At 45.2% G+C, this 25,746-nt stretch overlaps 2 protein-coding genes across 4 annotated transcripts in view; one reads left to right on the top strand and one right to left on the bottom strand.

Moving 5' to 3' along the window:
- ABCC3 (ATP binding cassette subfamily C member 3) overlaps positions 1–7,192 on the top strand; it is a 48,202-nt gene extending 41,010 nt beyond the window's left edge. For all 3 annotated transcript variants that reach the window (XM_061391367.1, XM_061391368.1, XM_061391366.1), the window contains 2 exons: positions 3,823–4,017; positions 6,598–7,192. In XM_061391367.1, coding sequence (XP_061247351.1) covers positions 3,823–4,017; positions 6,598–6,706 — 304 coding nt within the window. In that variant the 3' untranslated portion in view covers positions 6,707–7,192. The remainder of the gene's footprint in view (positions 1–3,822; positions 4,018–6,597) is intronic.
- A 1,474-nt stretch (positions 7,193–8,666) lies between these two features.
- Positions 8,667–24,417, bottom strand: ANKRD40 (ankyrin repeat domain 40). Its single transcript, XM_061391372.1, has 5 exons — positions 24,018–24,417; positions 17,463–17,611; positions 16,289–16,774; positions 11,641–11,822; positions 8,667–11,047 (listed from the first exon to the last, which is right to left on the bottom strand). The coding sequence occupies exons 1-5, from the start codon at positions 24,149–24,151 to the stop codon at positions 10,901–10,903; spliced, it is 1,098 nt and encodes a 365-aa protein (XP_061247356.1). The 5' UTR covers positions 24,152–24,417; the 3' UTR covers positions 8,667–10,900.
- Between the last annotated feature and the right edge of the window lie 1,329 nt (positions 24,418–25,746).

The following is a 25,746-nucleotide window of genomic DNA, read 5'->3' as shown; positions in this document are numbered from 1 at the left end:
TTGATTCCAGCTTGTGAGTCATGTAGCCCAGCATTTTGCATGATGTACTCTGCATATAAATTAAATTAAGCAGGGTGACAATATACAGTCTTAACATACTCCTTTCTCAATTTGGAACCAGTCCATTGTTCCATGATCAGTTCTGTTGCTTCCTGTCCTGCATACAGGTTTCTCAAGAGACAGGTAAGGTGATCTGGTATTCCCATCTCTTTAAGAATTTTCCACAGTTTGTTGTGATCCACACAGTTAAAGGCTTTAGCATAATCAATGAAGCAGAAGTAGATTTTTTTTTTTAATTCCCTTGCATTTTCTATTACCCAAGCAATGTTGACAATTTGATCTCTGGTTCTTCTACCTTTTCTAAATCCAGCTTGTACATCTGGAATTTCTCAGTTCATATACTGTTGAAGCCTAGCTTGAAGGATTTTGAGCATTACCTTGCTAGCATGTGAAATGAGTGCAACTGTACCACAGTTTGAGCATTCTTTGGCATTGCCTTTCTTTGGGATTGGAATGAAAACACCTTTTCCAGTCCTGTGGCCACTGCTGAGTTTTCCAAATTTGCTGGCAAGTTGAGTGCAGCACTTTCACAGCATCATCTTTTAGGATTTGAACTAGCTCAACTGGAATTCCATCACCACCACTAGCTTTGTTTGTAGTGATGCTTCCTAAGGCCCACCTGACTTCACACTCCAGGATACCTGGCTCTAGGTGGGTGAGAAAGTGTATCTTTCCCTTTGTCCTTCACCTTTCACTTCTTTTCTCAGCTATTTGTACGGCCTCCTCAGACAACCACTTTGCCTTTTTTTGTGTTTCCTTTTCTTGGGGATGGTTTTGGTCATTGCCTCCTGTACAACGTTACTAACTTCCGTCCATAGTTCTTCAGGCATTCTGTCTACCAGATCTAATCCCTTGACTCTATTTGCCACATGTATAATCATAAGGGATTTGATTTAGGTCATATTTGAGCGGCCTAGTGATGTGAACTCAGGGGGCACTCTATTGTATTGAGCACGTGCTGTGTGCCAGGCTGCTCACTGACTCCTCACACAAGCCCCAGAGAGACTGAGCTAGGGCCAAAGGCGCACAGCTGGAAGAAGACGTGCCTGGGCTTTCAGCTGGGTCTGGGAGACTCCAAGGCCCCAGTCAGTTTTCTCTTGTGAGGTTGTCAATGCTATGCTTAGCCTGATGAGGGGGTTGTGGACCGAACCTGTTGAGAAGACCAGAGGAAACATATAGAACTTTAGAGAAGTCTTTTATTTTTTCCGAGTTGGATGCAATTTTGTCTCTGGTTTAGAAGTGGGCAAAGTGAGGTCTCCAGGCCTTTCTTTGCTTCCTTATAGCCCCAGATTTTATATTCCCAGCCACTGGGTCATATATCAGAGAGAGTCAGAGTCACTTCTCACTGAGTCTAAAAGCTTGAGATACATGTGCCTGTGTTAGCTGTGTGGTTTGAGGCAAGTTGCTTAACCTCTCTGTGCCTTTGTTTTCTTAACTCTAAAAGGAGTATGGGACAACAGTTCCATTCCTTTAGCACCATGCCGCCTAACAGCAACACTGAAAACAGAAACAGATGAAATAAATTTTGGAATTATGTATTTTATTTAGCCCAATATATTTAAAATATTATCACTTCAACATGTAATTGATATAAAAGCTATTATGGATATCTTGCATTTTTTCATATTAAGTATAAAATCCTGTGTGTATTTTTACACTTATAGCACTTTCACGTTTCACTTTCATGCACTGGAGAAGGAAATGGCAACCCACTCCAGTGTTCTTGCTTGGAGAATCCCAGGGATGGGGGAGCCTGGTGGGCTGCCGTCTATGGGGTTGCACAGAGTCAGACACGACTGAAGTGACTTAGCAGCAGCAGCAGCAGCAGCACATCTCGGTTCAGATTTGCCACATTTCAGGTAGTCCACAGTTATGTGTGGCTAGTGGCCATCATTTGGACAGGGCAGTTTTATGGGTTTTATGATGAAATGGAAAGCACTTAGAGTGGATACACTCCTGAGAAATGTAGCTATTCTTATTATTCTACTCAGTCCATACCTGAGTGGACTCTCTCCAGACAAAACAAAAACAAAAACTTGTACATTTTGGTTTAGTTCAGTTCAATTGCTCAGCCGTGTCCGACTCTTAGTGATCCCATGAATCGCAGCACGCCAGGCCTCCCTGTCCATCACCAACTCCCAGAGTTTACTCATGTCCATTGAGTCAGTGATGCCATCCAACCATCTCATCCTCTGTCATCCCCTTCTCCTCCTGCCTTCAATCTTCCCCAGCATCAGGGTCTTTTCAAATGAGTCAGCTCTTCGCATCAGGTGGCCAAAGTACTGAAGTTTCAGCTTCAACATCAGTCCTTCCAATGAACATTCAGGACTAATTTCCTTTAGGATGGACTGGTTGGATCTCCTTGCAGTCCAAGGGACTCTCAAGAGTCTTTTCCAACACCACAGTTCAAAAGCATCAATTCTTCGGCGCTCAGCTTTCTTTATAGTCCAACTCTCACATCCATACATGAATACTGGAAAAACTTAATAGTGTTCAAGGCACGTTGGCCTCCACTATCTCCTTTAATCTTTACTGCAGTCCTGTGGGCTAAAAATGAGGCTCCAAAGTATAAAATTATTTGCCCAAAGCTACTTAGCTAGCAAGGGGTGGGGCAAGGACTCAGGGAAGTGGGAGTTTTTGCCCCAAGCCTTTCCTTGCTGCATCATAGCCACTGTGGGATGCCCCCGCCTCCCCAGTCAGCCCTGTAAGAATGAATGTGTCCAGTCCCTTGATCTCACTTACACAACCACATTGAGAGTGGCTGGCAGACAAGCCTAGGCCACCAGACCCTATGCCCCATAGCTGTTTTTTGGCCCATTCTCCGATCCCTGCTTGCCATCAGCACCTCTCACCAGATCACCCCTCCATCCCCACATCAACCAGGACCTGAGACAGAAATCCACTCCCCTCCTCCCTCCCTGAGCTTGTAGTCACTTTAAGCCTGACCTGTATCCTGTGCCAGTCCCACCATAAATCAGCCCTGAGTTCTATCTGGCAGCTCATTCTGCTGCCAAAACCTTCATTAGTTTCGGGAATGGGCTGAAAGAGAGCCTGGTCTCCACTTGGGCTGGAGTGACTCACCCCTTTGGGAAGGGCTGAGGTATTTGTCCTTGGGTGTGGGGGTGCTGTAGCCTCTGTGGTTGGGAACAGCGCCTTGCTTTGTTCATTAGCTCTGGCTTCCAAGGCAGGGGTTGAAGATATGCATTTCACCCCTCCTCCACCTCTCCAGTGACCAGACATGGGGAGCCGCCCAGATCCTCCTCTTTTCCTGCCCCTTCCGAGTTCCCACTGTAGAGCCCTGATCTGTATTCCCTATGGGGGCAGGAGATGGCTGAGTTGTGTGATACTAGGCTCAGCATGATAGCATGATGTATGCAAACACCAGGAGGAGTCATTTCGGTGTGTTATTACTAAGGTGTAAATGACTAATAGAGTGAAACAGAGAAACATGGTGACGCTAGCTAAAGAGTGAGAAGAGGGAAGAAAGCACAGAAAGAGGGAGCCGGGGGTGCCAGAGATAGGCTGGGGATTTCACAGTGTTAAGTACTGGCTCTCCCTCAAGGCCCCTCATTATCCCGGTGGTGTCCAGACCTCAACTCTGTTCCAGGAGTACTGGGCTAAGGCAGAAATGGGAGAGGTTAGACAGAGAGCCAGCCCTAGGCTAATGAAAAGGAGTGGAGACAGAAACAGCTTGGGGAGTAAAGCCTGGGGGGCAGGTTGGGGGTACCCAGCTGGAGACTTCCTTGCTTTCCCTACTCCCAGTGTGGGCCAGCGGCAGCTCGTATGCCTGGCCAGAGCCCTGCTTCGCAAGAGTCGAATCCTGGTTTTAGATGAGGCCACAGCTGCCATCGACCTGGAGACTGATGACCTCATCCAGGCCACCATCCGCACACAGTTTGAGACCTGCACAGTGCTGACCATCGCACACAGGCTGAACACCATCATGGACTACACCAGGTAGGGTGCTGGAACCAGAGCAGGGAGGGGCCTAGTTGGGTCTCCTGGGCCATGGCGAAGGGACAGGCCGATTATCTGGATATGTGGGTATGGGAGCCTTACGGGATTATCTACGGTATGGAAGGGCGTAACAGCATGGGTTACGTGGGCACTGGGTGCACAGTGATGGTTTCTGAGACACAAGGGACACTTGTGTTTTGTGTGGGACACTTGTCCCAACACAAAATGTTGGGAATGGGCATGTGGGGGCTCCCTGAGGCTCAGTTCACTCCCCAACCCTAGCCCTTAATGCTGAGACGAGGGGAACCAGATCCTTCATGCCAGATCCTGTCACTTCCTGAGCACCTTGCCCATGGCTTCATTTGCTCCTCACTCCCACCCTGTGGGCATATAGACCAGGAAGCCACCGAGGAAAGGTATACGATGCTTGGGTCCCCGCCTCGGTGAGCCAGACACACCATCATGCACAATAGATGCTTTGTTGTGGGAAAGCAGAGGGCTGAGTCCCAAGCCTGGCTCTGCTGCTGTGTGACCTTGGGCAATCTGCAAAACCTTCCTGAAACTCTGTCTCTCGAGGTTGTTGTATGTAATCAGTGAAATAAAGTATTAAAAGTGCAGGTGATCCTAGAATACGTTCATTTCCTCCCTAACCCCTTGTTGTAATTCTCCTTAGAACCAGCTTCTCAAAGAATTAGGGAAGAAGCCTTGCTCTTGGTATCTTACAGCTGCCTCGGGGAGTCAGCTCATTCAGCCAAAAGGAAGAAATGTGACCTAGTCTTTCATTGTGCCTAATGTCAAGGTGTGGCACTGGAGGACAGGATAGGGGTCGGGGACTCAGAAGCCTGATGGGAGTGAGCTGGTACTGGACTGCCAGGCTAGCTCCCTTGGAGACACAGGAGCTCAGAGTGAGGAAGAGGCAGGAGGCTACAAAGAATCTATGCTGAGGTAGTATGGGGGGAGTACCTCGACAAGGTTTCATTCCCAAAACGAACACCTGCAGGGTGTGGGGAGGTGGGGAAACACACAGACAGGGCAACGGGCAGACCTTGTCCCTCTCTCAAAAGTGTCCCCACACAGGTCCCAGGGGCTCGGAAACCAAGCTGAGAATGCCTGATGCTACCGTCTGTTCCATCCCCACCGTATCCCCACTCTCCACTCCTATCCAAGACCCACTGGGAGAAGGGTGGGTAGGAAGGCTTGAGCCCTGGGTCCACACAAGGGGAAGGGCCAGACCGACAGGATCTCTTCCCAGGCCTAACTGAAAATGGTTTTCACCAGCAGCCCTGAGGGGCAAAAACTCAAATTGACCTTGGGGGTTGGGAGTTCAGTCATTTGAGTGGATCAGGCAGAAATGAATGAAATAGTCATGCTACTGAACATGTAATTAGAGCCTGCAGGAAGGAAGCAAGGGTCCACATGTGTAGGCAGAGGAGCCAATCCATACAGGCAGCGAAGGAGGCAAGGGCCTGGGCTTGGAACCCTGCTCCCGCCTCACCCTGGGAGCCAGCTCGTCGGCTCCGTGCCAGGTGCACCCTGTTTAGTTAGCAGGAGATTCTAAGCCCAGGCCCAGGCTTGAATTCTCGTCCTTTAGGGCACCAGCGAAGCCCTAAAGGACGAGTAAAAGTTGGGTAGCAAGGAGGATATGTGATAGGGAGGGAGCTGGAAATTTCAGGAAAAGGCCGTAGCTCATGCAAAGGCCCGGAGGTAAGCAGGGACATGAGTAGAAAGGGAGAGGGGCAGTAGAACCAAGAGGAGGGGAAGAAAGATAGGCCTCACTCTGCTGCACTGAGGACCATGGGAAAGCACTTAGTCCTTACCCCAAGAGCAAAGGGAAGCCACTGAAGTGAGGTGGGCAGTCTCCTAGACTTCAGTTTGGGCAGTGGCTAGACAGTGATGTTCACAGACACACCTCTTCCCGAGGGGCTCTTCCAGGAGCCCCACAGGTGGGTCAACGACTGCATGCAGTCCAGGCCCTCCTACTGGGGAGCATCTCCGAGAACGCGGGGGAGCCCTTTCTGCTCCCGCCTCACCTTGGGAGCCAGCCTGTTGGCCCTGCACTGGTGCACCCTGTGTCTAGTTGGCAAGAGATTCTAAGCCCAGGCTCAGGCTTGACTATGTATGTGTGGGCGGGGGGAGACCCACCCAGCAGCAGTAGCCAGATCTGTAGCCAGATTCCAGCGTCAGGCCTCACTGCAGCCGTTCCCGCCGTGTGCCTTTGTGAGTCGGCACAAAGCAGATGGATGCATACAGGCCCGTGGCTCCCTGCGCACAGTCCCCTGACCCTGGTGAGGGGAAGGGCTCATTAAGGAAGGTTTTCAGAGCCCTGACTAGCAGAGATGAATAGGACCTTGTGTTTGATCCTGGAAACGGCCTCATCTGCCAGAACAGTAAATGGAGTGGCTAAAATAACCAGTCTTGCAAGTGTGCACATGTGGCATAGTGCTTGTGTTGGGTGGGTTGACTGAAGTGGAAGGGTTGGCATGTCACTGAGGGGTCTGAGCTGTACTCAGAAGGGCAGGGTTGGACCATGAAGCCAAATCTGGGCTGATGGAGACCTGACCACTTCTTTTCTTTGGCTAGGGTCCTGGTCCTGGACAAAGGGACGATAGCTGAATTTGATTCTCCAACCAACCTCATTGCAGCCAGAGGCATCTTCTATGGGATGGCCAGAGATGCTGGACTTGCCTAAAATATATTCCTGGTCTTTCTTCCTGGACATTCTTACTTTTCATCACGAATGGAAAGGACACCAAATATGTCTACAGAATGGACTTGATGGCAAATGTTGGGGACATTTGTTAGGTTTTTGTCCGCCAGGTGCCTTGTAGGATAACCGTGCTAAATGTTTCAGGGGTGGGGAAGTGAGGGCCCAGAAGTGAGTGACATGCCCAAGGTCATTGCTAATATGAGGCAGAGCCCAGACTAGTCCCCGGGTCTTCTGATTCCCAATGTGGCGATATTTCCACACTGTACTGCTTATAATCATTTCAAGGGATGACCTCCCTACCCCCATGATTTTTCGTATTTTCTAGTCTGAAGTGTTTTTCGTTTTGTTTTTAAATAAAGCTTTCTCCTCTTTGAACAGAAGACTGCCAGGTCAGGCCATCCCTAGGAACTGAGTCCAATACTCATTAAAAATGGAGCACTGATGAAATAAAGCTACGTGTTAACAATACATACACTTCAGTGTAGCCTTTCTCTCTGTTCACAAGGTCTAGGGGCTAGGGCCCTTAGAGGAGGTGGAGAGGAAGGAGGGAGACGCAGAGGTAGCCTTTATACACGTCTACATGGCTGGAATTATCTGAAAACTTCAGACCCAAGAGCTTTTGGCTGGAAATACTGTCTTCACGGCCAAAACTCACTGGGTAATTGCCAGTAGTTCCTGTTCTGCTGTGTAGAGGCTGTAAAAAGGTGAGAAATAAAGCCCCTGATATCTGACCTGAGGCCTCCTGGGAAAGCTGCCGTGAACACCTCCACATTTATGTCATCCCTCAGACCACTACGCCTGCTTCTCTAGGGGATGAGAAGTGCATGGCACTTTATTTCCTTGCCCCTTTAGCATTCTGTTCCAGACAGGTCCCCATAACCCATGAGGTCTCCAAGTCATGCATCTTCCTCACTCTGGCTGAAGCTGACTGTGGGAGCACAGAGCAGCCCAGGGCCTACCCCCCATTTTGAACGTCCTAGGCTGGTAAATGAGATGAAGGGGTAACTTGCTTTTTTGAACAAGCCAATGAAATGTTTTTTTCTGCAGGTTAGAATTAACCTGGCACACGGCCTTCAAGTTTTCTGGTCTCCTCTTTCATTTCTTCAACCTTTATTCTTGGTATAATGTGACTGGTTATGGATGATGTTTTTTTCCCCCTCCATCCTAAATGGTTTGCAGTAGGTGTGGAGATGGCTCCTTTGATCTGATTTTTCTATATGCGTTGGGCCAGCCTGTGCTCCAGGACTATTTGTTAAAGGTTAATCACATTCTGGGGGCTGGCCGTTTCTGCCCAGGATGTTTATGAGTGTACAGAGGAAGACTTCCATCCTTGTGATAGAGCAAGTATAAAAGCACCAAGGCCCAAATTATTCTGCTTCTCCTTGGAGCTAAGAAAAGGTCTTTGCTATGCTTCCTGATTTATCAGGCCAATTTGGCATGACGTATGCTTTGTGAGGCTCTAGCTGCCCCAAACCAACAGAAATGCAGATTCATTCGGCATCATTCTCAGCTAAAGATTTGAAAAGTGTAAGGCTGTATCTCCTCTCCTGTCTTGGATGTTTGCCTCTGAGCTCATTGAGACCTTGACAGGTGCTGACAGCCCAAAGGAGAGACTCAGTTGTATAAAGTAAACAGGATAATCAAAAAATGTGGTTAATAGAGGATGACCTCCATCTAGCGGGCTCAGCTACTCTGGGGAAATGAAGCTGACTGCTGTGAACTTAGAGGAAAGACACCGCACAAAATATCTGTCTCTGGCGCCACTCAGTGCCAGACTTAAGCGCCACCACGGCAGTAGAATGGAGGAGGCTCAGGGGGGGACCAGTGCCTTCTGTTCTTCTGCCAGAGGGTTCTGCCCCTGAAACTGTTCAACAATTTGAACCCCCTATGATTAGAAGTACAGAAATGTTTAGAAGGACAAAGTTAAAGAGTAGGGACTTAGTCAGTTAATATTTAATTTTAATAATACTTATTATGCTTGAACAGTCAGCAGTGCACAAAGTGAATATTTACACACACTGTGAACACATGCTTTAAATATGCAGTAGAGGAGGCGGGGCAAATTCACAATTAACAAAGCTAAAAAAAATCCTTTTTATAAATTACACAAAACATATAAAAATATTTCTCTGAATGCATAGATTAAGACTTTAAACTCACCTACCAGCAACTGTGCAGTCTAATTCCACTGCCATACTCAGAGTCAGCTGACCACAGAGGACTCTATAAGAAAGATGCAGTGCAGGGCCCATCGCTCACTGTGACTTCCTCAGCCTCTGTTCCTAAGCCCAGGAAATGCCCTGGAGCTACTCCTCTGTAGGCCACCGCCCAGCCAGGGACCTCCACTGCTTCTGAGAATCTCTAATTGATCTGGATGGCTGGAAGAGGACTAACCCCAGTGATTTAGACACATGAATTAATACTGAATTTATTTGTTCCAAGATAAAACTAGCCTTAATTGTATCAGTAAACTGTAAATTTTTTCAAAGGTATAGGGAAAAAAAGGTTAGTATTTCTAGCTTCTGCCTGGTTGAAACACAAAGGAAGTTTCTTCTTTAAAGTATTTCAGAGAAAGGGAGTAGTAAGTAACCTTTTACTCTGCTAGACAAACACTGCACGGAGTGAGTAACTCACCATCAGTAATTAGTGGTTTACGATTAAGTCACTGAACAGAGTGACTCCACGTCACAAAGTTGGCCTTGAAAACACCTCAACCTCAGCTCAGCATTCAGGCAGCAGCAGGAGGCCATTATCTTAGCACGACACTCTCCTCCACTGACATCTTCTGCACCTTCTCTCGCAATCGCAGTGTTCCAATAAAATTAACCCAGTTAGGAAGTTCAGTTTCTTTGGAAACTATAGGCACGGTGGGGAGAAAGCTTCTTAAGACAGCAGGGATGCTCTTCAGCAGCTGGCTCCAAAGCCCTGCTTTCCTGTTTATCTAAGTGTGCTCTTTCTTATTTCTAAAGTTAAGCTATTTAGTTCAACAAGACAGTGGCTTTTCTTTTTAACATTAATGACAGTGAAGGGAAGGAAAAGAACCCTTAAATGCATTTTTTACAAAAATTTTTACGCCATGCTCAGGAGTTTAATCAGGTGTTTGTTTCCAGAACAAAGCTTGGTAGACTCACATTGACTTTGTTAAGTAGGTTAGTGGTGGTTGTGGGGGATCCCTAAGATTAAACAACTTGTTTACAAAAGCAACAGACTTCAGAGTTGTGTAAAAATCTTAATAATTTCAAAATAATCTTCATCTTTGATACAAAAATAAAGATGCTAACTCCTTTAGTTCAGTTTCCCACAATAACCTTTAAAATAGCAACAGATTCTGTCTGGAAAATTGCTTTTCATTTCTAGTGGAAAATGAAAGTGGAGAACATGGACCAGCAATGTTTGTGCTCGTCTCTTTCCGTGAAATTAAACAGAAACGCGAAGACAGAATTGCTTCAGTTTAAAAAAAGAAAAAAATAGCCGCTGCTCTTTTAGAAAGCGTCAGAGAGCCCTCTAGTGACCACGATGGGGAGTTAATGCAGAGATGACTACAAGCAATGGCTAGAGACGGAAGTCATGAGTGTTTACAATGGAAAAGGTGGGGGGCGGGGAGGCTCTTTTGGTTAACAGCGTATTTACATTAGGTAACTGTTTTCTTAAATGCTTTTAACCTGAGTAACATTTAGAAATATGCTATGTGAGACCTCACAGCCACAAGTCACACCAAAGTTCCTGTGTCCAGCACCTGTGCTTCCCCGTTGTCCTCTCTAGTCAGTTCACATTTCAGGAGTCGCGAGCACGCAACACCGCGGGAAGTGCGGCCCGGCCCTTCAGGAACGCTGTCAACAGGCCGGAAGCAGGCTCTGCTCTCTCAGCCTCTGCCTAGACAACTCACATACACAGAAAACATGCCGAGTACAGAACCGTGGGCTTCTGCCTCTCCAGGCCACTTCTCAGCTGTTCACAGCTTCAAGCAATAGGTTTGTTGTGCACCAAGAGGCTTGGAACAGTGGCACCGCTGCTTGGGGGTCAGGGGCTTCCTACCTTGGCAGAAGGATGTTAGTGTATACTACGAAGTGGCATCAGGGCCCTCCTGGGCATCCAAGGCGTTCAGATCAATGGCTTGTCCTTGGCCCGGAGGTGACGCACACGGTCACAATACTCAGTAGTAACAGCTCCGCTGCGTCAGTAAGTCAGTTTCGAAGCTCTCCTATTGTAGCAAGGCCTTTCAGCCAGTGTGGAGGCAGCGTTTCTGAACAGAAAATTATTTTCACTTATCATTAAAACCAGTTCCAGCTCTTGAAAATCTTGGAGTCGAGCAACATCTTTGTCCTGAAACAAAAATAGGTTAAAAAGATTAAGAGGAGCCACTTGTCTCTATGGTTCTGGCGTTCTGTGTTGAAACCAGTGATAGAGTAAGAAAATCCCCAGGAGCAGGAACTGGGTTAAAACGCAGAAGCCCTCAACAGCAGCTGCTGCGCCCAGACGAGCACACCATGAAGAGCAGTGCAGGGTGTCTTCCTCAGGGGCCCTGAGGAGCCAGAAGCCTGACGTTCAGGGAACCCAGAGACGTTGGGAGGATCACACACGTACCGATACAGATGTGCCCTGCAATTTAGCCTGGTTCTTATGTTACAAAGCACAAGGCACATCTAATAGTACACAAAGGTAATCCTTACGGATCACTACAGAGAAACAACCTAAAACAGGTACATGTGAATGGTAATTCAGAACATTCTCTCTGGTATCCCACAACTTTTAGAAACGCCAGAATCTCCATGGGCCCAGTAGAGGAAAGAAAGCTCAATGGAAGACCACCCTTTGCTCTTTTTCTATTCTTTTCTCATTTCTTTAACTATGACTCACATACCCAAGGTACATATCTTCCAAATGGAAAAATCAACCACGTAACAGACCTTACTTACCTTTCTTACCAGAGTATTGGGTAACTTTCTGATCTTCTCCACTTGATCAGGATTAACACCCAGCTCACAGCAACTCACTCTGAGCAGCTCTTGGTAGGTGAGCTCCTGTCGGTCCAGTTCAATTTCAATGAAATCATTTTCTCTAAGAGATGGGTTCTGAATCCTCACCTTGAGTACCAGCTCTAGGGAAAAGGGGAAGAAGCGTTAATGAATCATTCTGGCATAGTTAGCCGATGCGATTTAAAATCTTTTCCAGAAGATGGTTACTGTTAATCATGCCCTGGGCTGAAGACCTAAGCCACCCAACAAGAAAACCAAGCACAATCAGTGCAGTTTGCTCAGGCTCGATTCTGGCTCTGCTGGTGCGGCTGCCTGCATTGTCCTCCTGTATCTAACACTGTGGTTCATAAAGTAAATAAACTTTTACTTTATGCAGCAGAAGGAAATAGTGGACCACCATCCCAACTGTACAGAAGGATAATTTACTTCTGCTACTGGAGCTAAGCAGGTAAAGGCTTGAGAATGGGTTTGGGTATCAAACTACACGTAAGCAGGGTATGGGGAAGAGAAGAGAAAAGGCGGCATGGGAAAGATATGGTACAAGAGTTACTCTACAAAGATATAACAATTGTGGATCTAAAGATATTTATGAGATGTGAAAATCCTTGCAATAAACACAGTACAAGAGCAAAAAGATAAGCTACTAATAAAAATGAAGTCTAACTATGATTTAAATGCCTTATTTTAGTAAGGGAAGAATCTTGGCTTTGGGAGTAAACAAAGACCATTATTCGTGGGTCTGGGATCTAAACAGTCTGCCCCTAAATTCTGAGCATGGCTGCAAAGAAGGCTCAGGCTAAGCACATGCGTGCTTTTGGTACTTCTGCTTTGCTCTTTATATGGCATCCCTGGGTCACGGTTATCAGCACCTAGAGTAAGAGGTCCTCAAAAACAGAAAGAAGGCAGTTACTTATATGGAAAAAGAAAGGTAAGACTAGACTATACCTTATGGTGTCTGACTAGAACTGGAGGTATTAACATAAACTTAGAGTGTTAATAAATTATAAATAGATATAGCAATATAGAAAAAAGTAAATATGTGTGTGTGTTTGCTTGCCTTTTAACTTCACTAATCCTCTCAGGCTAGCGTGAAGCTTGATATCCAGGAAGTATATGTTCATTTTCTACTTTTCATCTAAAATATCAATGGAGAGTTTGTTGCTTTTGTCATAAATTGTGGGAGCTGCTTTCAACTCTTTTTGTGACCTTTTGAACCTTGAATGACTGTGGTATGAATGGGTATATCCCTCATCTATCCTGTACTAGATGTGTGACTCTGGACAAATTACCTATCTCTTTGTGCCTAACTTTACCCATTTCTAAAATGTACTAATGGAAATTCTATGGTGGCCCAGTGGTTAGGACTTGTTGCTCTCACTGCCAAGGCCTAGGGCCAACCCTTGGAAGGGATGGAGCCAAAGCAAAAACAATACCCAGCTGTGGATGTGACTGGTGATAGAAGCAAGGTCCGATGCTGTAAAGAGCAATATTGCATAGGAACCTGGAATGTCAGGTCCATGAATCAAGGCAAACTGGAAGTGGTCAAACAAGAGATGGCAAGAGTGAATGTAGACATTCTAGGAATCAGCAAACTAAAATGGACTGGAATGGGTGAATTTAACTCAGATGACCATTATATCTACTATTGCGGGCAGGAATCCCTCAGAAGAAATGGAGTAGCCATCATGGTCAACAAAAGAGTACAAAATGCAGTACTTGGATGCAATCTCAAAAACAACAGAATGATCTCTGTTTGTTTCCAAGGCAAACCATTCAATATCACAGTAATCCAAGTCTATGCCCCAACCAGTAACGCTGAAGAAGCTGAAGTTGAACGGTTCTATGAAGACCTACAAGACCTTTTAGAACTAACACCCCAAAAAGATGTTCTTTTCATTATAGGGGACTGGAATGCAAAAGTAGGAAGTCAAGAAACACCTGGAGTAACAGGCAAATTTGGCCTTGGAATACGGAATGAAGCAGGGCAAAGGCTAATAGAGTTTTGCCAAGAAAATGCACTGGTCATAGCAAACACCCTCTTCCAACAACACAAGAGAAGACTCTATACATGGACATCACCAGATGGTCAACACCGAAATCAGATTGATTATATTCTTTGCAGCCAAAGATGGAGAAGCTCTATACAGTCAGCAAAAACAAGACCAGGAGCTGACTGTGGCTCAGATCATGAACTCCTTATTGCCAAATTCAGACTTAAATTGAAGAAAGTAGGGAAAACCACTAGACCATTCAGGTATGACCTAAATCAAATCCCTTATGATTATACAGTGGAAGTGAGAAATAGATTTAAGGGCCTAGATCTGATAGATAGAGTGCCTGATGAACTATGGAATGAGGTTCGTGACATTGTACAGGAGACAGGGATCAAGACCATTCCCATAGAAAAGAAATGCAAAAAAGCAAAATGGCTGTCTGGGGAGGCCTTACAAATAGCTGTGAAAAGAAGAGAAGCAAAAAGCAAAGGAGAAAAGGAAAGATATAAGCATCTGAATGCAGAGTTCCAAAGAATAGCAAGAAGAGATAAGAAAGCCTTCCTCAGCGATCAATGCAAATAAATAGAGGAAAACAACAGAATGGGAAAGACTAGAGATCTCTTCAAGAAAATTAGAGATACCAAGGGAACATTTCATGCAAAGATGGGCTCGATAAAGGACAGAAATGGTAGGGCCCTAACAGAGGCAGAAGAGATTAAGAAGAGGTGGCAAAAATACACAGAAGAACTGTAGAAAAAAGGTCTTAATGACCTGGATAACCACAATGGTGTGGTCACTCACCTAGAGCCAGACATCCTGGAATGCGAAGTCAAGTGAGCCTTAGGAGCATTACTGTGAACAAAGCTAGGGAAGGTGATAGAATTCCAGTTGAGCTATTTCAAATCCTAAAAGATGATGCTGTGAAAGTGTTGCACTCAGTATGCCAGCATATTTGGAAAACTCAGCAGTGGCCACAGGACTGGAAAAGGCCAGTTTTTATTCCAATCTCAAAGAATGGCAATGCCAAAGAATGCTCAAACTACCGCACAATTGTGCTCCTCTGTCCATGGAATTCTCCAGGCAATAAAAAAAAAAAACAAAACTACCGCACAATTGTGCTTATTTCACATGCTAGCAAGGTAATACTCAAAATCCTTCAAGCTAGGCTTCAACAGTACTTGAACCGAGAACTTTCAGATGTACAAGCTGGGTTTAGAAAAGGCAGAGGAACCAGAGATCAAATTGCTAACATCCACTGGATCACAGGAAAGGCAAGAGAATGCCAGAAAAACATCTACTTCTGCTTCATTGACTACACTAAAGCCTTTGACTGTGTGAATCACAATAAACTGTGGAAAATTCTTAAAGAGATGGGAATACGAGACCACCTTACTTGTCTCCTGAGAAACCCGTATGCAGGATGAAGCAACAGAACTGGTCATGGAACAATGGACTGGTTCCAAACTGGGAAAGGAGTATGTCAAGGCTCTATATTGTCACCCTGCTTATTTAACTTATATGTAGAGTACATCATGCAAAATGCTGGGTGGATGACTCACAAGCTGGAATCAAGACCGCCAGGAGAAATATCAATAACCTCAGATATGCAGATGATACCACCCTAATAGCAGAAAGTGAAGAAAAACTAAAGAGGCTCTTGACGAAGGTGAAAGAAGAGAGTTAAAAAGCTGGCTTAAAACTCAATATTCAAAAAAAACCCTCAACATTCAGGACTTCCCTGGTGGTCCACTGGCTAGGACTCCACACTGCCGGTGCAGGGGGCCTGCATTTGATCCCTGGTCAGGAAACTTGATCCCACATGCCAAAACTAAAGACCCTGCATGCCACAACTAAGATCCAGCACAGCCAAACACTTTTTTAAAAAAAGGAAAAAAAAATAAAACTCAACATTCAAAAAACAAAGATCATGGCATCCAGTGCCATCACTTCATGGCAAATAGATGGGGAAGAAAGGAAACTGGCAAATTTTATTTTCTTGGGCTCCAAAATCACTGCAGACAGTGACTGCAGCCATGAAATCAAAAGATGCTTGCTCCTTGGAAGAAACGCTATGACCAATCTAGATAGTATATTAAAAAGCAGAGATGTCACTTTTCTAGTAGTCATGTGTGGATGTGAGAGTTGGACCCTAAAGAAGGCTGAGCACCGAAGAATTGATACTTTGGAATTGTGGTGCTGTAGAAAATTCTTGAGAGTCCCTTGGACAGCAACGAGATCAATCCAGTAAACCCTAAAGGAAATCAGTGCTGAATATTCACTGGAAAGACTGATGCTGAAGCTGAAGCTCCAATACTTTGGCCATCTGATGTGAAGAGCTGACTCACTGGAAAAGACCCTGATGCTGGCAAAGATTGAGGGCAGGTGAAGGGGGTGACAGAGGATGAGATGGTTGGATGGCATCACCAACTCAGTTGATATGAGTCTGAGCAAACTCCAAGAGCTGGTGAAGGACACGGAAGCCCTGCAGGCCTTAGATAAATCCTATCCCCACTCCTGAAAAAATTAGGAAGTAAAGAACTAGACCCCTAGACAACTTTGCCCTTTTCAGAGGCTACTTGCTGACGAGAGGTTACCTTGCATATTAAATGGAAATGCTCCAGTGAAGAAAAATGGCTGGAATGCTGGCGCTGGTCCTGCATATGTCCCATTTTGAGGCTCCAGAGACATTGGTGGCTTGGACGGGACAGTAGAGAACAGAGATCGAGTCTGACTCACTGGTGGCTGACAAACAGGCCCCGGTTTTGTGCTTTCTGGTGTTCTAAGTATGGCAGAGGGGGCAGACACATCCCTGTTCTGAACCAGTGCCAAAGAGGTGTGGTCCCGTGGAAAGGGCCCAAGCAGGGGAGGTTCCCCAGGGGGCAGCAACGGAGGCGAGCCATCTGCAGGGGGTGACGCAGGAGGTGTGGAGGGGCCCCCATTCTGTAGCTGGGCTGAATCCTCTGATGCAGGTGTATAGATAAAAGGGAAGGCTGGGTTGGCCAAATAGTTGGGAACAAAGGGCAGTTCTGACTCCTTCTTCAGCTGGGGGTGGTCATCGCTGTCACCATCATCATCTTCCACTTAAAAAGATGAAAACACAGAACACTTACATAGTCCTTTAAAAATGAGCAAATAAAGGGACTTCCCTCATGGTCCAGTGGATAAGACTGTGCCTCCCAATGGCAAGGGGTGCAGGTTTGATCCCTGGTCAGGGAGCTAAGATCCCACATGCCTCTTAGCCAAGAAACCAAAACATAAAACAGAAACAATACTGTAACAAAGTCAATATTAAGAGTTTAAAAGTGGGCCACATCAAAAAAAAAAAAAAAAAAAGATTTCACACAAAAGAAATTACGAAGAGTCTCCTGTGAAAGCTAGTGTCCTTTGGTATACGGCAAATATTTTGGTCAGTGTTTACTGCAGGGTTTTTGTTACCATTTCTATCTCCTTAAAGTTTACAGATAAAAAACCCAAAACTTTATAATGTCTGCCTTTCCAGAAACAGCACGGAATAATTATCTTGGCACAGTAAGGCTATCTTGTTTCTAGAAACAGACTGAATATATACAGGGGATATACATATATATTTAGCTACATGCATACATATATATATAATTATGACTGATTCACGTTGTTGTTGGCACAAACCAACTCAACATCTTAAAGCTATTATCCTCCAATTAAAAAAAAAACTTTTTTTTAAAGAATATATACAATGATACCATAAGTCTCAGTTTGACAAAATCAAGTTACCTCAGAAAGACTCACCTCCCATAATCTTCCTAATTTCTCTTCTTGATGTTAATTGGACGGGCATTTCTCCCTTTGTGGTAAGAATCTCTTTGTCAGCTCCTGATTTTAGTAAGTAAGAGACCACCTGACCGTGATTGCGCTTACACGCCCAATGTAAACAGGTCCTACGCCCCAAAAAAGAAAAAACAGAGAATGAAAAGGTGGAAAGGTGATCTGGGATTTCAAGTTCTACTCATCAGTAAATAAATATATGCAAGCCTGTTAGAGTTCAGCTAGAACTAGAAAATCAGACTGGTAATTTTAACTTTTCTTTTCAGGAAGCACATGATGGAAATATTTAATATGCTTAAAATTTATTTTTAAATTTCATTTCTGATCCTTGGAAAGAGCTAATTTATCCTAGGAGCTTTATTACAACGGCTTCCAGAAGGCTGGCTGCCTGGCTGGCTAGATAACTCTAAAGATACTACTCAGTGTTCCTCATTATATTGTCCCAGTCTCTGTAAAATATACTCTTACATGGCCATATTCATTTTAAGAGCGTACCAAAACTCGCTTCATGTGCATCAAATGTCACTTGAAGATGAAATATTATCAGGCTACTAACCATCTCTCATCTGCAGCTTGCTCTGCCACTAAAATTATTACTACAGCAGATTCCTGTCTGAATCTGTTACTCTTTTGCTTTTTACTTTTCTTTCCTTCACACATACACAAAAGGATTTCCATTTTTAAAAGTTCACTTCTCTAGTTCTCTCCAGAAGGCTACAAACATATTCTCATTTGCTTAAATACAAGGCACTACACACATACTTTTAGTTCCTAGAGCATCTGAAAAATATACATCAACGGCCAAAATTTTTGAGAACTCTTCTGAAGTATTAAGATTCATTTAAGGAACTAATTGTTTACTGTTGTATACTTAGGAAGGAATCATGCACCATCTAAAAGAGCTATTATTTTAACACTGCACAGAAACAGGATCAGCGTGCTGGCCAAAATTTCATCTTAACAGAGCTACTAAATTCATCCCCATAGAAGGAAAACACTTTTTCTCCCTCTGTTTTGAAATGTCCTCATTCACCAACTCTCTAATTGAACTGAGATAAGTATCTTCAGAGCTTTTAGACGAATATAAATATGGCAAAGAATAGAACATATGTTCAATAGTAGAGATTAGGTCACCCACTTGAGAAGTATAACTGTCTAGAAAGTACATTTGGTTCCAGGAAAAAGCCAATTTGCCCTGGGTACCTCAAGATTTATGACTTACAGAAAGCCAGCTTGTCTGATGTTTCAGAGTGACATTTGAAACTATTATTCATTAGAATCAGATTATCAAAAAAAAAGAACCAGATTATCCAGGTGCCTTTAAAATGTACTTCATCATAAAAAGAATTCCAATTTGGGGAAAATAAAAGAGTCTTGATATGGACTTCTAAAATATAAGCTCCATGAAGATAAGGAAGTATCTGCTTGAATTCACAGGTACTTAATTGATATTTGCTGAATAAGTGAACCAAACAAGGTGGACACTGCTTAGAGTAGAAGGATCCTGTATATTCTTGATTCTGGGAGTGTGTTTGTGTATGGCCGTCTTGAACACTTGAAAAATGAGTAATTATAATAAGCATTCAAAAATGAATAGAACATGATGAGAAAAATGTGTTCCTTTTTGGAAATAAGGTGTTCACTTGTAAGTAGTAAATCACTTGTTCACAACAGACCTGAGAGTGAAGGAAGCAGTATCGGATCTGAGACATTTTTGGACAAACCAACTGCTGAAGTATCACCACGTAAAGTGGGGCTAAGTCAACACAGCGCATCCCTCATAGCCCTGTACCCTGAGTGATCATTTACAGTCCAGATTTGGGGGGCTCCAGGCAGCCACAATTCACAGGCACTATAGCCAGGCAGTATTTTCAACTGCTTCATGAGCCATTATACTTGTTTCTTAAAGCCAAGGGGTATGCATGATACCTGAATTACAACTGATGTGGGAGCTCGATCTCTGAACTTCAACTCTTTAAGCTTTAAATCTGAAGTCAGAATATCCTATCAATGCTGGGAAGTATTGATATTTCAGACCAGAAATCGGAAATACGGACATCCTATCAGTGCTGGTAAGCATTTCAGACCAGAGGCATAAATTTCAATTGTGCAGAAATTGTGGTTACTGGGCAACTAAAAATTAAAAGCAGTAACCATTCTGCTTTTCTGTGCTACTGACTATGTTTTCTGAGGGTAACCTTTATATCCGATTACCGGGCACACTGCTTAATTAGAAAAAAGAAAAAAAGTTTAAAAAGAAAAAAAAACAAAACCAGAACTTCTCTGGTGGTGCAGTGAATAAGAATCCTCCTGTCAATGTGGAGTGCTAGGGTTTGGTCCCTGGTCTGGGAGGATTCCACATGCCTTGGAGCAACTAAGTCTGTGACACAACTACTGAGCCCACGCTCTAGAGCCTAAAAGCCACAACTAGTGAAACCCATGCACCCTTAAGCCTGTGCTCTGCAACAAGAGAAGCCACTGCAATGAGAAGCCCTCACATCCCAATGAAAAATAAAAGCAACAAAAACCCAGCACAGCCAAAAAAAAAAAAAAAGTTAACACAGATATAGTACTTTACATACTGGACATTGTTCTAAAAGCTTTACATGTATTAATTCATTTAGTCCTCTAAACAACCCAAGTTAAGTACTATCATCAACACTCTCCGGTGATCTAGTGGTTGGGAATCTACCTGCCAATGCAGGGAACATGGTTCGATCCCTGGTCCGGGAAGATTCCACATTTTACAGGGCATCTACGCCTGTGCGTGGCAACCTCTGAGTGTGTGCTCTGGAGCCCGAAAGCTGCAACCACTGAGCTTGAGAGCCGCGAATACTGAAGCCAGCATGCTCTAGAGCCCCTGCTCTGAAACAAGAGCAGCCACGGCAATGGGAAGGCCTTGCATGGCAACAGAGAGGAGCCCCTGCTTGCTGCAACTAGAGAAAGCTCATGTGCAGCAATGAAGACCCAACAAAGCCAAAAATAACTCAAAAACAAACAGGCAAAAAGAAAATTATCCTACTTTACAGACGAGGAAACTGAGGCAGTCAGCAAATAAGTAAGACAAACAGTATGGTATACAGCAATTGCGTTATAAGGACAATAAAGTAAGGAAAGGGATTAGGGAATGCCAGAGATAGTGGAGGGGCATGGTACAACTTTAAATTAAGGACCAATTAAGGAAAGACTCATTCAGTTCAGTTCAGTTCAATCGCTCAGTCATGTCCGACTCTTTGCGACCCCATGAATCGCAGCACGCCAGGCCTCCCTGTCCATCACCAACTCTCGGAGTTCACTCAGACTCACGTCCATCGAGTCAGTGATGTCATCCAGCCATCTCATCCTCTGTCGTCCCCTTCTCCTCCTGCCCCCAATCCCTCCCAGTATCAGAGTCTTTTCCAATGAGTCAACTCTTCGCATGAGGTGGCCAAAGTACTGGAGTTTCAGCTTTAGCATCATTCCTTTCAAAGAAATCCCAGGACTAATGTCCTTCAGAATGGACTGGTTGGATCTCCCTGCAGTCCAAGGGACTCTCAAAAGTCTTCTCCAACACCACAGTTCAAAAGCATCAATTCTTCGGCGCTCAGCTTTCCTCACAGTCCAACTCTCACACCCATACATGACCACTGGAAAAACCATAGCCTTGACTAGACAGACCTTTGTTGGCAAAGTAATGTCTCTGCTTTTCAATATGCTATCTAGGTTGGTCATAACTTTTCTTCCAAGACTCATTCAGGGGACATCTAAGCTAAGACCTGAAGGAGGTGAGGGAGAAAAAGCATTTAAATGAAGAGAAGAGAAAACACAAGGGCCCTGAATGAACATTGTGCCTGGTGTTTTATTTATTTTTGGCTGCACTGGGTCTTGGTTGCTTCAAGGGCTTTCTCTAGTTGCAGCGAGCAGGGGCCACTCTCGAGTTGTGGTATGTTGGGCTTCTCATTTTGGTGGTTTTTCTTGTTGCAGAGCACTCGCTCTAGAATGCTCTGGCTTTGGTGGTTGGGGTATGCGGGTTCAGTAGTTGTGGCTCATGGGCTCTAGAGTTTGGGCTCAGTAGCTGTGGTGCACAGGCTTAGCTGCCCCACAGCATGTGGGATCCTCCCAGACCAGGGACTGTCCCCCGCACAGGCAGGCAGATTCTCAACCACTGCACCACCAGAGCAGTCCTGTGCCTGGTGTTTTCAGGAAAAGCAAGAAAGCCAGGGGAGAGAATGAAGGGAGCAAGGGGGTAAATCGAGAGATGAGGCTTAGAAATAAAGAGTGAGGGCTGAGGCACAAGGATTTGAACTGTAGGACCCTGTGGGCTTTTCCTCTGTTTGAGATAGGAGCCATTAAAGGGGTTTAAGCAGAATTAAATGATCTATGTTTTAAGTCTGGATTCCTCTGGCTGCTGTGCTGAGAAAAGACATAGGATAGGACTGATGAGGAGGCTACTGCGTTAATCCAGGTGACAGATGGTGGCTTTGCACAAGAGGTGTAGTTGCAGAGCTAATGAGAAGCGGTCATTCTAACTCCATCACTGCTAGTGAAGCTGGCAGGATTAGCAGCTTGACTGGATGTGGGTTGTGAGAGAAAGACAGAAGGCAAGGAGTGCACCAAAGATTCTGGCCAGCCAGTGCAGCTCAGATGAGGACTCAAGCAGGCTGGGGACAGTTAGGGATATGAGGGAGACCAGGAACTCAACCCTGGACATGTAGAAGTCCTATTAGGTATCTTCCCCCTATTAAATCTATGAGAGCCTCTTCATAGTTCAACAATCTTGCATTTTTCTGAGCATCTATTACGTGGTTAAGAAAGTATGGTTTCTAAGACTCCACATGACCACTGCAGAGGACACAAGTTCAATCCCTGGTCAAAAATTAAGATCCCACATGCCCCGAGGTGTGGCCAGAAAAAAAAGAAAATTGTGTGGGGTGGGAAGGAGGGTCCAGAGGGAGGGGACATATGTATATCTATGGCTGATTCATGCTGATGTATGGCAGAAACCAACACAATATTGTAAAGCAATTCTTCTTCAATTAAAAAGAAAGAAAGAAAGAAAAAAACGCATGGTTTGGAGGCAGATGCTGGGTTTCATTCCCAGCTCCATTAGTTACTGTAAATTCTTGGGGAAACTACTTATTCAGTTTTCTTATCTGTAAAACAAGAGGATAACATAGCTCTGTCCCTGAGCCGCTGTGAATGAGATGATACACATAAATAAAACATTTGGAACCTTGTTCGTACTACAGAGCAAGCTCAGTAAATGTTACCTATTTATATTATGCTGCATTTCCTTAAATGCTCACAACTCTTCTGAAATAACTAGAAAATGAAGTGACTCTGGCAAGGTCATATTGCTAAGCAGGAATGGAGAACCAGCACTAAGTCCAGACTTGTTCTTCTACACAACACTGCCTCCCAAGGGCAAAACAATGATTCACAGCTAGTGAACCACACAGCAATGCTAGAAATCACATACAGAGAAAAGCACACACAGAAACCACACACAGAAAGCAAGCTAGTTTGTAAACACTTAAACAAAATAAAACAAAAAAAGCAGTTTCTACTGTTTCCTGGCTTTCTGAACATTTACCCAGGCTGTTTTCTTTGGGGTAAGTTGGTGATGAATTTGTGAGGAAGTAAGGAAACTGTGATTCTGGTCCTGGCTATTAATAGTTGTGGGACCCTATCTCCAATGTCCCCTTTAGTTTTAAACTGTATGATTCCATTTTAAAAAATAAAACATTTGCAAACTCACTTTAATTCTCAGCTAGGAAATAGCCTGGTTAAGCATTACTTGGATCAAATAAAAAAATTTAAATGTGAAGAGAGCGGAATACCACCACATTCAGTAACTCAATACAAAAAAATTGACCACCAGCACTTCTTAAAATGTGACTCCTGATTTAGTTGGGAAGGACTCAATCACTGGCAGGCATCTGAAGTCTTGGATAAAGTCTCATATTTGAAACTGTTTTAAGAAAACAAAGCAAAACATTATATAGGATTAATGAATGAGCCTTCCTGCCACAGGCAGCTGTAGGTAGCAGCAAATCACTGCTGCAGTAAGACAACAGAGAAGCAGAATAGGAATGCAAGTGATTTATCTTCCCTAGTCTTGGGAAAAGAAATCGTGCTAGTTTGTAAGATCCACGTTTGCTCAACTGTTCATGCTTTTTGCTCTGCACAGATGTGTTCTTCAGAGTACTTCCAAACTCGAACTGGGGTGAGCTCCAAACGAGGGTGAGAGTAATCAGCACCTTTCGAGACACGTTATGGGGGTGGGGGTGGGGTCGGCTGGGCACGGGGCGCCAGGGTTCGGGTGGGCGCTGCCGGCGCAGGACCACGTGGGCCGGGGTTTGGGCACGACACGCCGCACACTCTCCGAGGCAGGGGGGCCAGTGCTAGCCTCCAGAGCGCACAACCTCGTTGGCTCTGGGTGCCGGGCCACGCCTTGGCGGGCTTCCGGGGCTGCGCTAGGCCGAGGTCGCGTCCCGGGCCGGATGCTCTGACCCTAGGCCTCCCCCGCTCCCCACTTACCAGCCGTTGACCTCATTTTGGGAATTCACATCCACCCCGCTCTCCACCAGTTTCTGCACCTCCCGAATGTCCCCCAAGGCCGCGGCCTCCCGCAGCCTCTCCTGCTGCTCCTTCTGCTCGAGGAGAGCGCTCATCTTTCTCTGGCCCCAGGCCCCCGCCAGAGCACGCCCGCCCAGCCCTGGCCGGTCAGCGCCGCCGCCGCCGCGGACCACTCCCCGCCATGGAGAGACCGCGCGGGGCACAGGTGCCCCGCTCGCGCTGCAGCCCGTGCCGAGCCAGGGGCCTCTGTTCCCCTTTCGCGGCACGCCCGCCGCTCCCCTGCTGCTCCCGGCCCGCGGGCCTAAGCCTCCTCCCGGCCGCGCCTCCCACAGGCCGGCTCCGGGGGAACCTATTCAGAGTGACAACCCTGACCCAGATATTTTCCGTTCCTACCCTCCGCGCGCGCGAGGGCTGGCTGTTTATGTAACTGCTGCACAGTATTATCTACCGTGATTCACCAACTATTTTTAGACCTCCCCACCCCGCAGCTTCCAGAGAGGAGGACAGACACGAGGGAAGGGAAGAATGCGTATTTGAGAGCCAGGAAAGCCTAATCCTCTGGAGCAGGCTGTTTACCACGCATCAAAAATAATTGGTTTAAGAAAACAGACAAAAATAATAGTAATAATTGGTTTTGTTTTGTCCCCAGTTTGGCTCTTTTTCCTTATCTGAATCAACTCTTGCCTAGCAGGGTGGGAAAATGGGCTGAAAACGATCCCACTATTATATGCCCATTATTGCAGAAATAGAATACACCGTTCTTTCTTTTGACACTGCTTGGGACCATTCAGTTCGATTATTTACTTCAACTGTTGTCTTACATTTTAGAGATTTCTTCTAATTCGGCTTTCAGGAAAAATGTTTATATTGTACTCAGAGTCTATAAACTGTGATTCATTACTGCTTTTAAATCATAATTAATTACTCTTCGTGAAGGCCATGTAAGGAAAAAAAGAAAAGAACACCAAAGAGGCTTTCAAGTTATCCCAGTCTTTAATATCAGGAGCTAGGGAGAGAAATGGTCCAAGTATAAACAGCATTCTTCCTGACTCTCTGCCTAATCAATCTAATGAGGCTCAGAGCCTGGGCTAGCACTGCTTTACTACACAGCAGGAGAAAAAGAAGAGTATTGTTTTGCTGAGCCCAGGTTCCTGGGCTAGATCTTCCAATGTGGCACAGGATGGAAGCTTGCAGATGGGGTTGGAAGGATTAAGGAGTAACCCTGGGGTGGGGAGGAGGAAGGCCTGAACACAAGAGATAAAATAGGAAATGACAAATTTAGGCATGGAGTTTTCATTTCCCTCTCTTGGGGCAGCCCAGGGTTTGCACAGCAAGCACTTTTCTTGCTGTGCCTGCGTGCTCAGTCACTTAGCAACCCCATGAACTGTAGCTGGCCAGACTCCCTGTCCATGGAATTTTCCAGGCAAGAATATTGGAGTGGGTTGCCATTCCTACTCCAGGGGATGCATCTCCTGCATTGGCAGTCAGGATTCTTTACCACTGAGCCACCTGGGATGCCCTTTTTTCTTGCTACTGTTTTATGAAAAACTCATGTCTGTTTTTTATGTTCCAGACATTCACGCAGTACCCAGTGCGCACCAGGTGGTGCTGAATATAAACTGACTGCATGCTTACACTGACCTTAGAGTGAACTGGAACTCTGCTTGAGGTTACATTTTCATTTGTCCCC

This window comes from Bos javanicus, chromosome 19 (genome assembly GCF_032452875.1).
Source record: "Bos javanicus breed banteng chromosome 19, ARS-OSU_banteng_1.0, whole genome shotgun sequence".
Classification (NCBI taxonomy): domain Eukaryota; kingdom Metazoa; phylum Chordata; class Mammalia; order Artiodactyla; family Bovidae; genus Bos; species Bos javanicus.
The sequence above is the reverse complement of the archived record's forward strand: the minus strand, read 5'-3'. Positions and strand labels throughout refer to the sequence as shown.

Bases quoted from the DNA above. Each gene is read 5' to 3' on its own strand.
- ANKRD40 (XM_061391372.1), bottom strand. From the start codon at position 24,151: ATGAGCGCTCTCCTCGAGCAGAAGGAGCAGCAGGAGAGGCTGCGGGAG. The intron at 16,775-17,462 runs GTGAGTCTTTCT...CATCTTTTTAAG, and splicing joins AATTAGGAAGATTATGGGAG to TGGAAGATGATGATGGTGAC. The intron at 11,048-11,640 runs GTAAGTAAGGTC...TTTTTGTTTCAG, and splicing joins CCAATACTCTGGTAAGAAAG to GACAAAGATGTTGCTCGACT.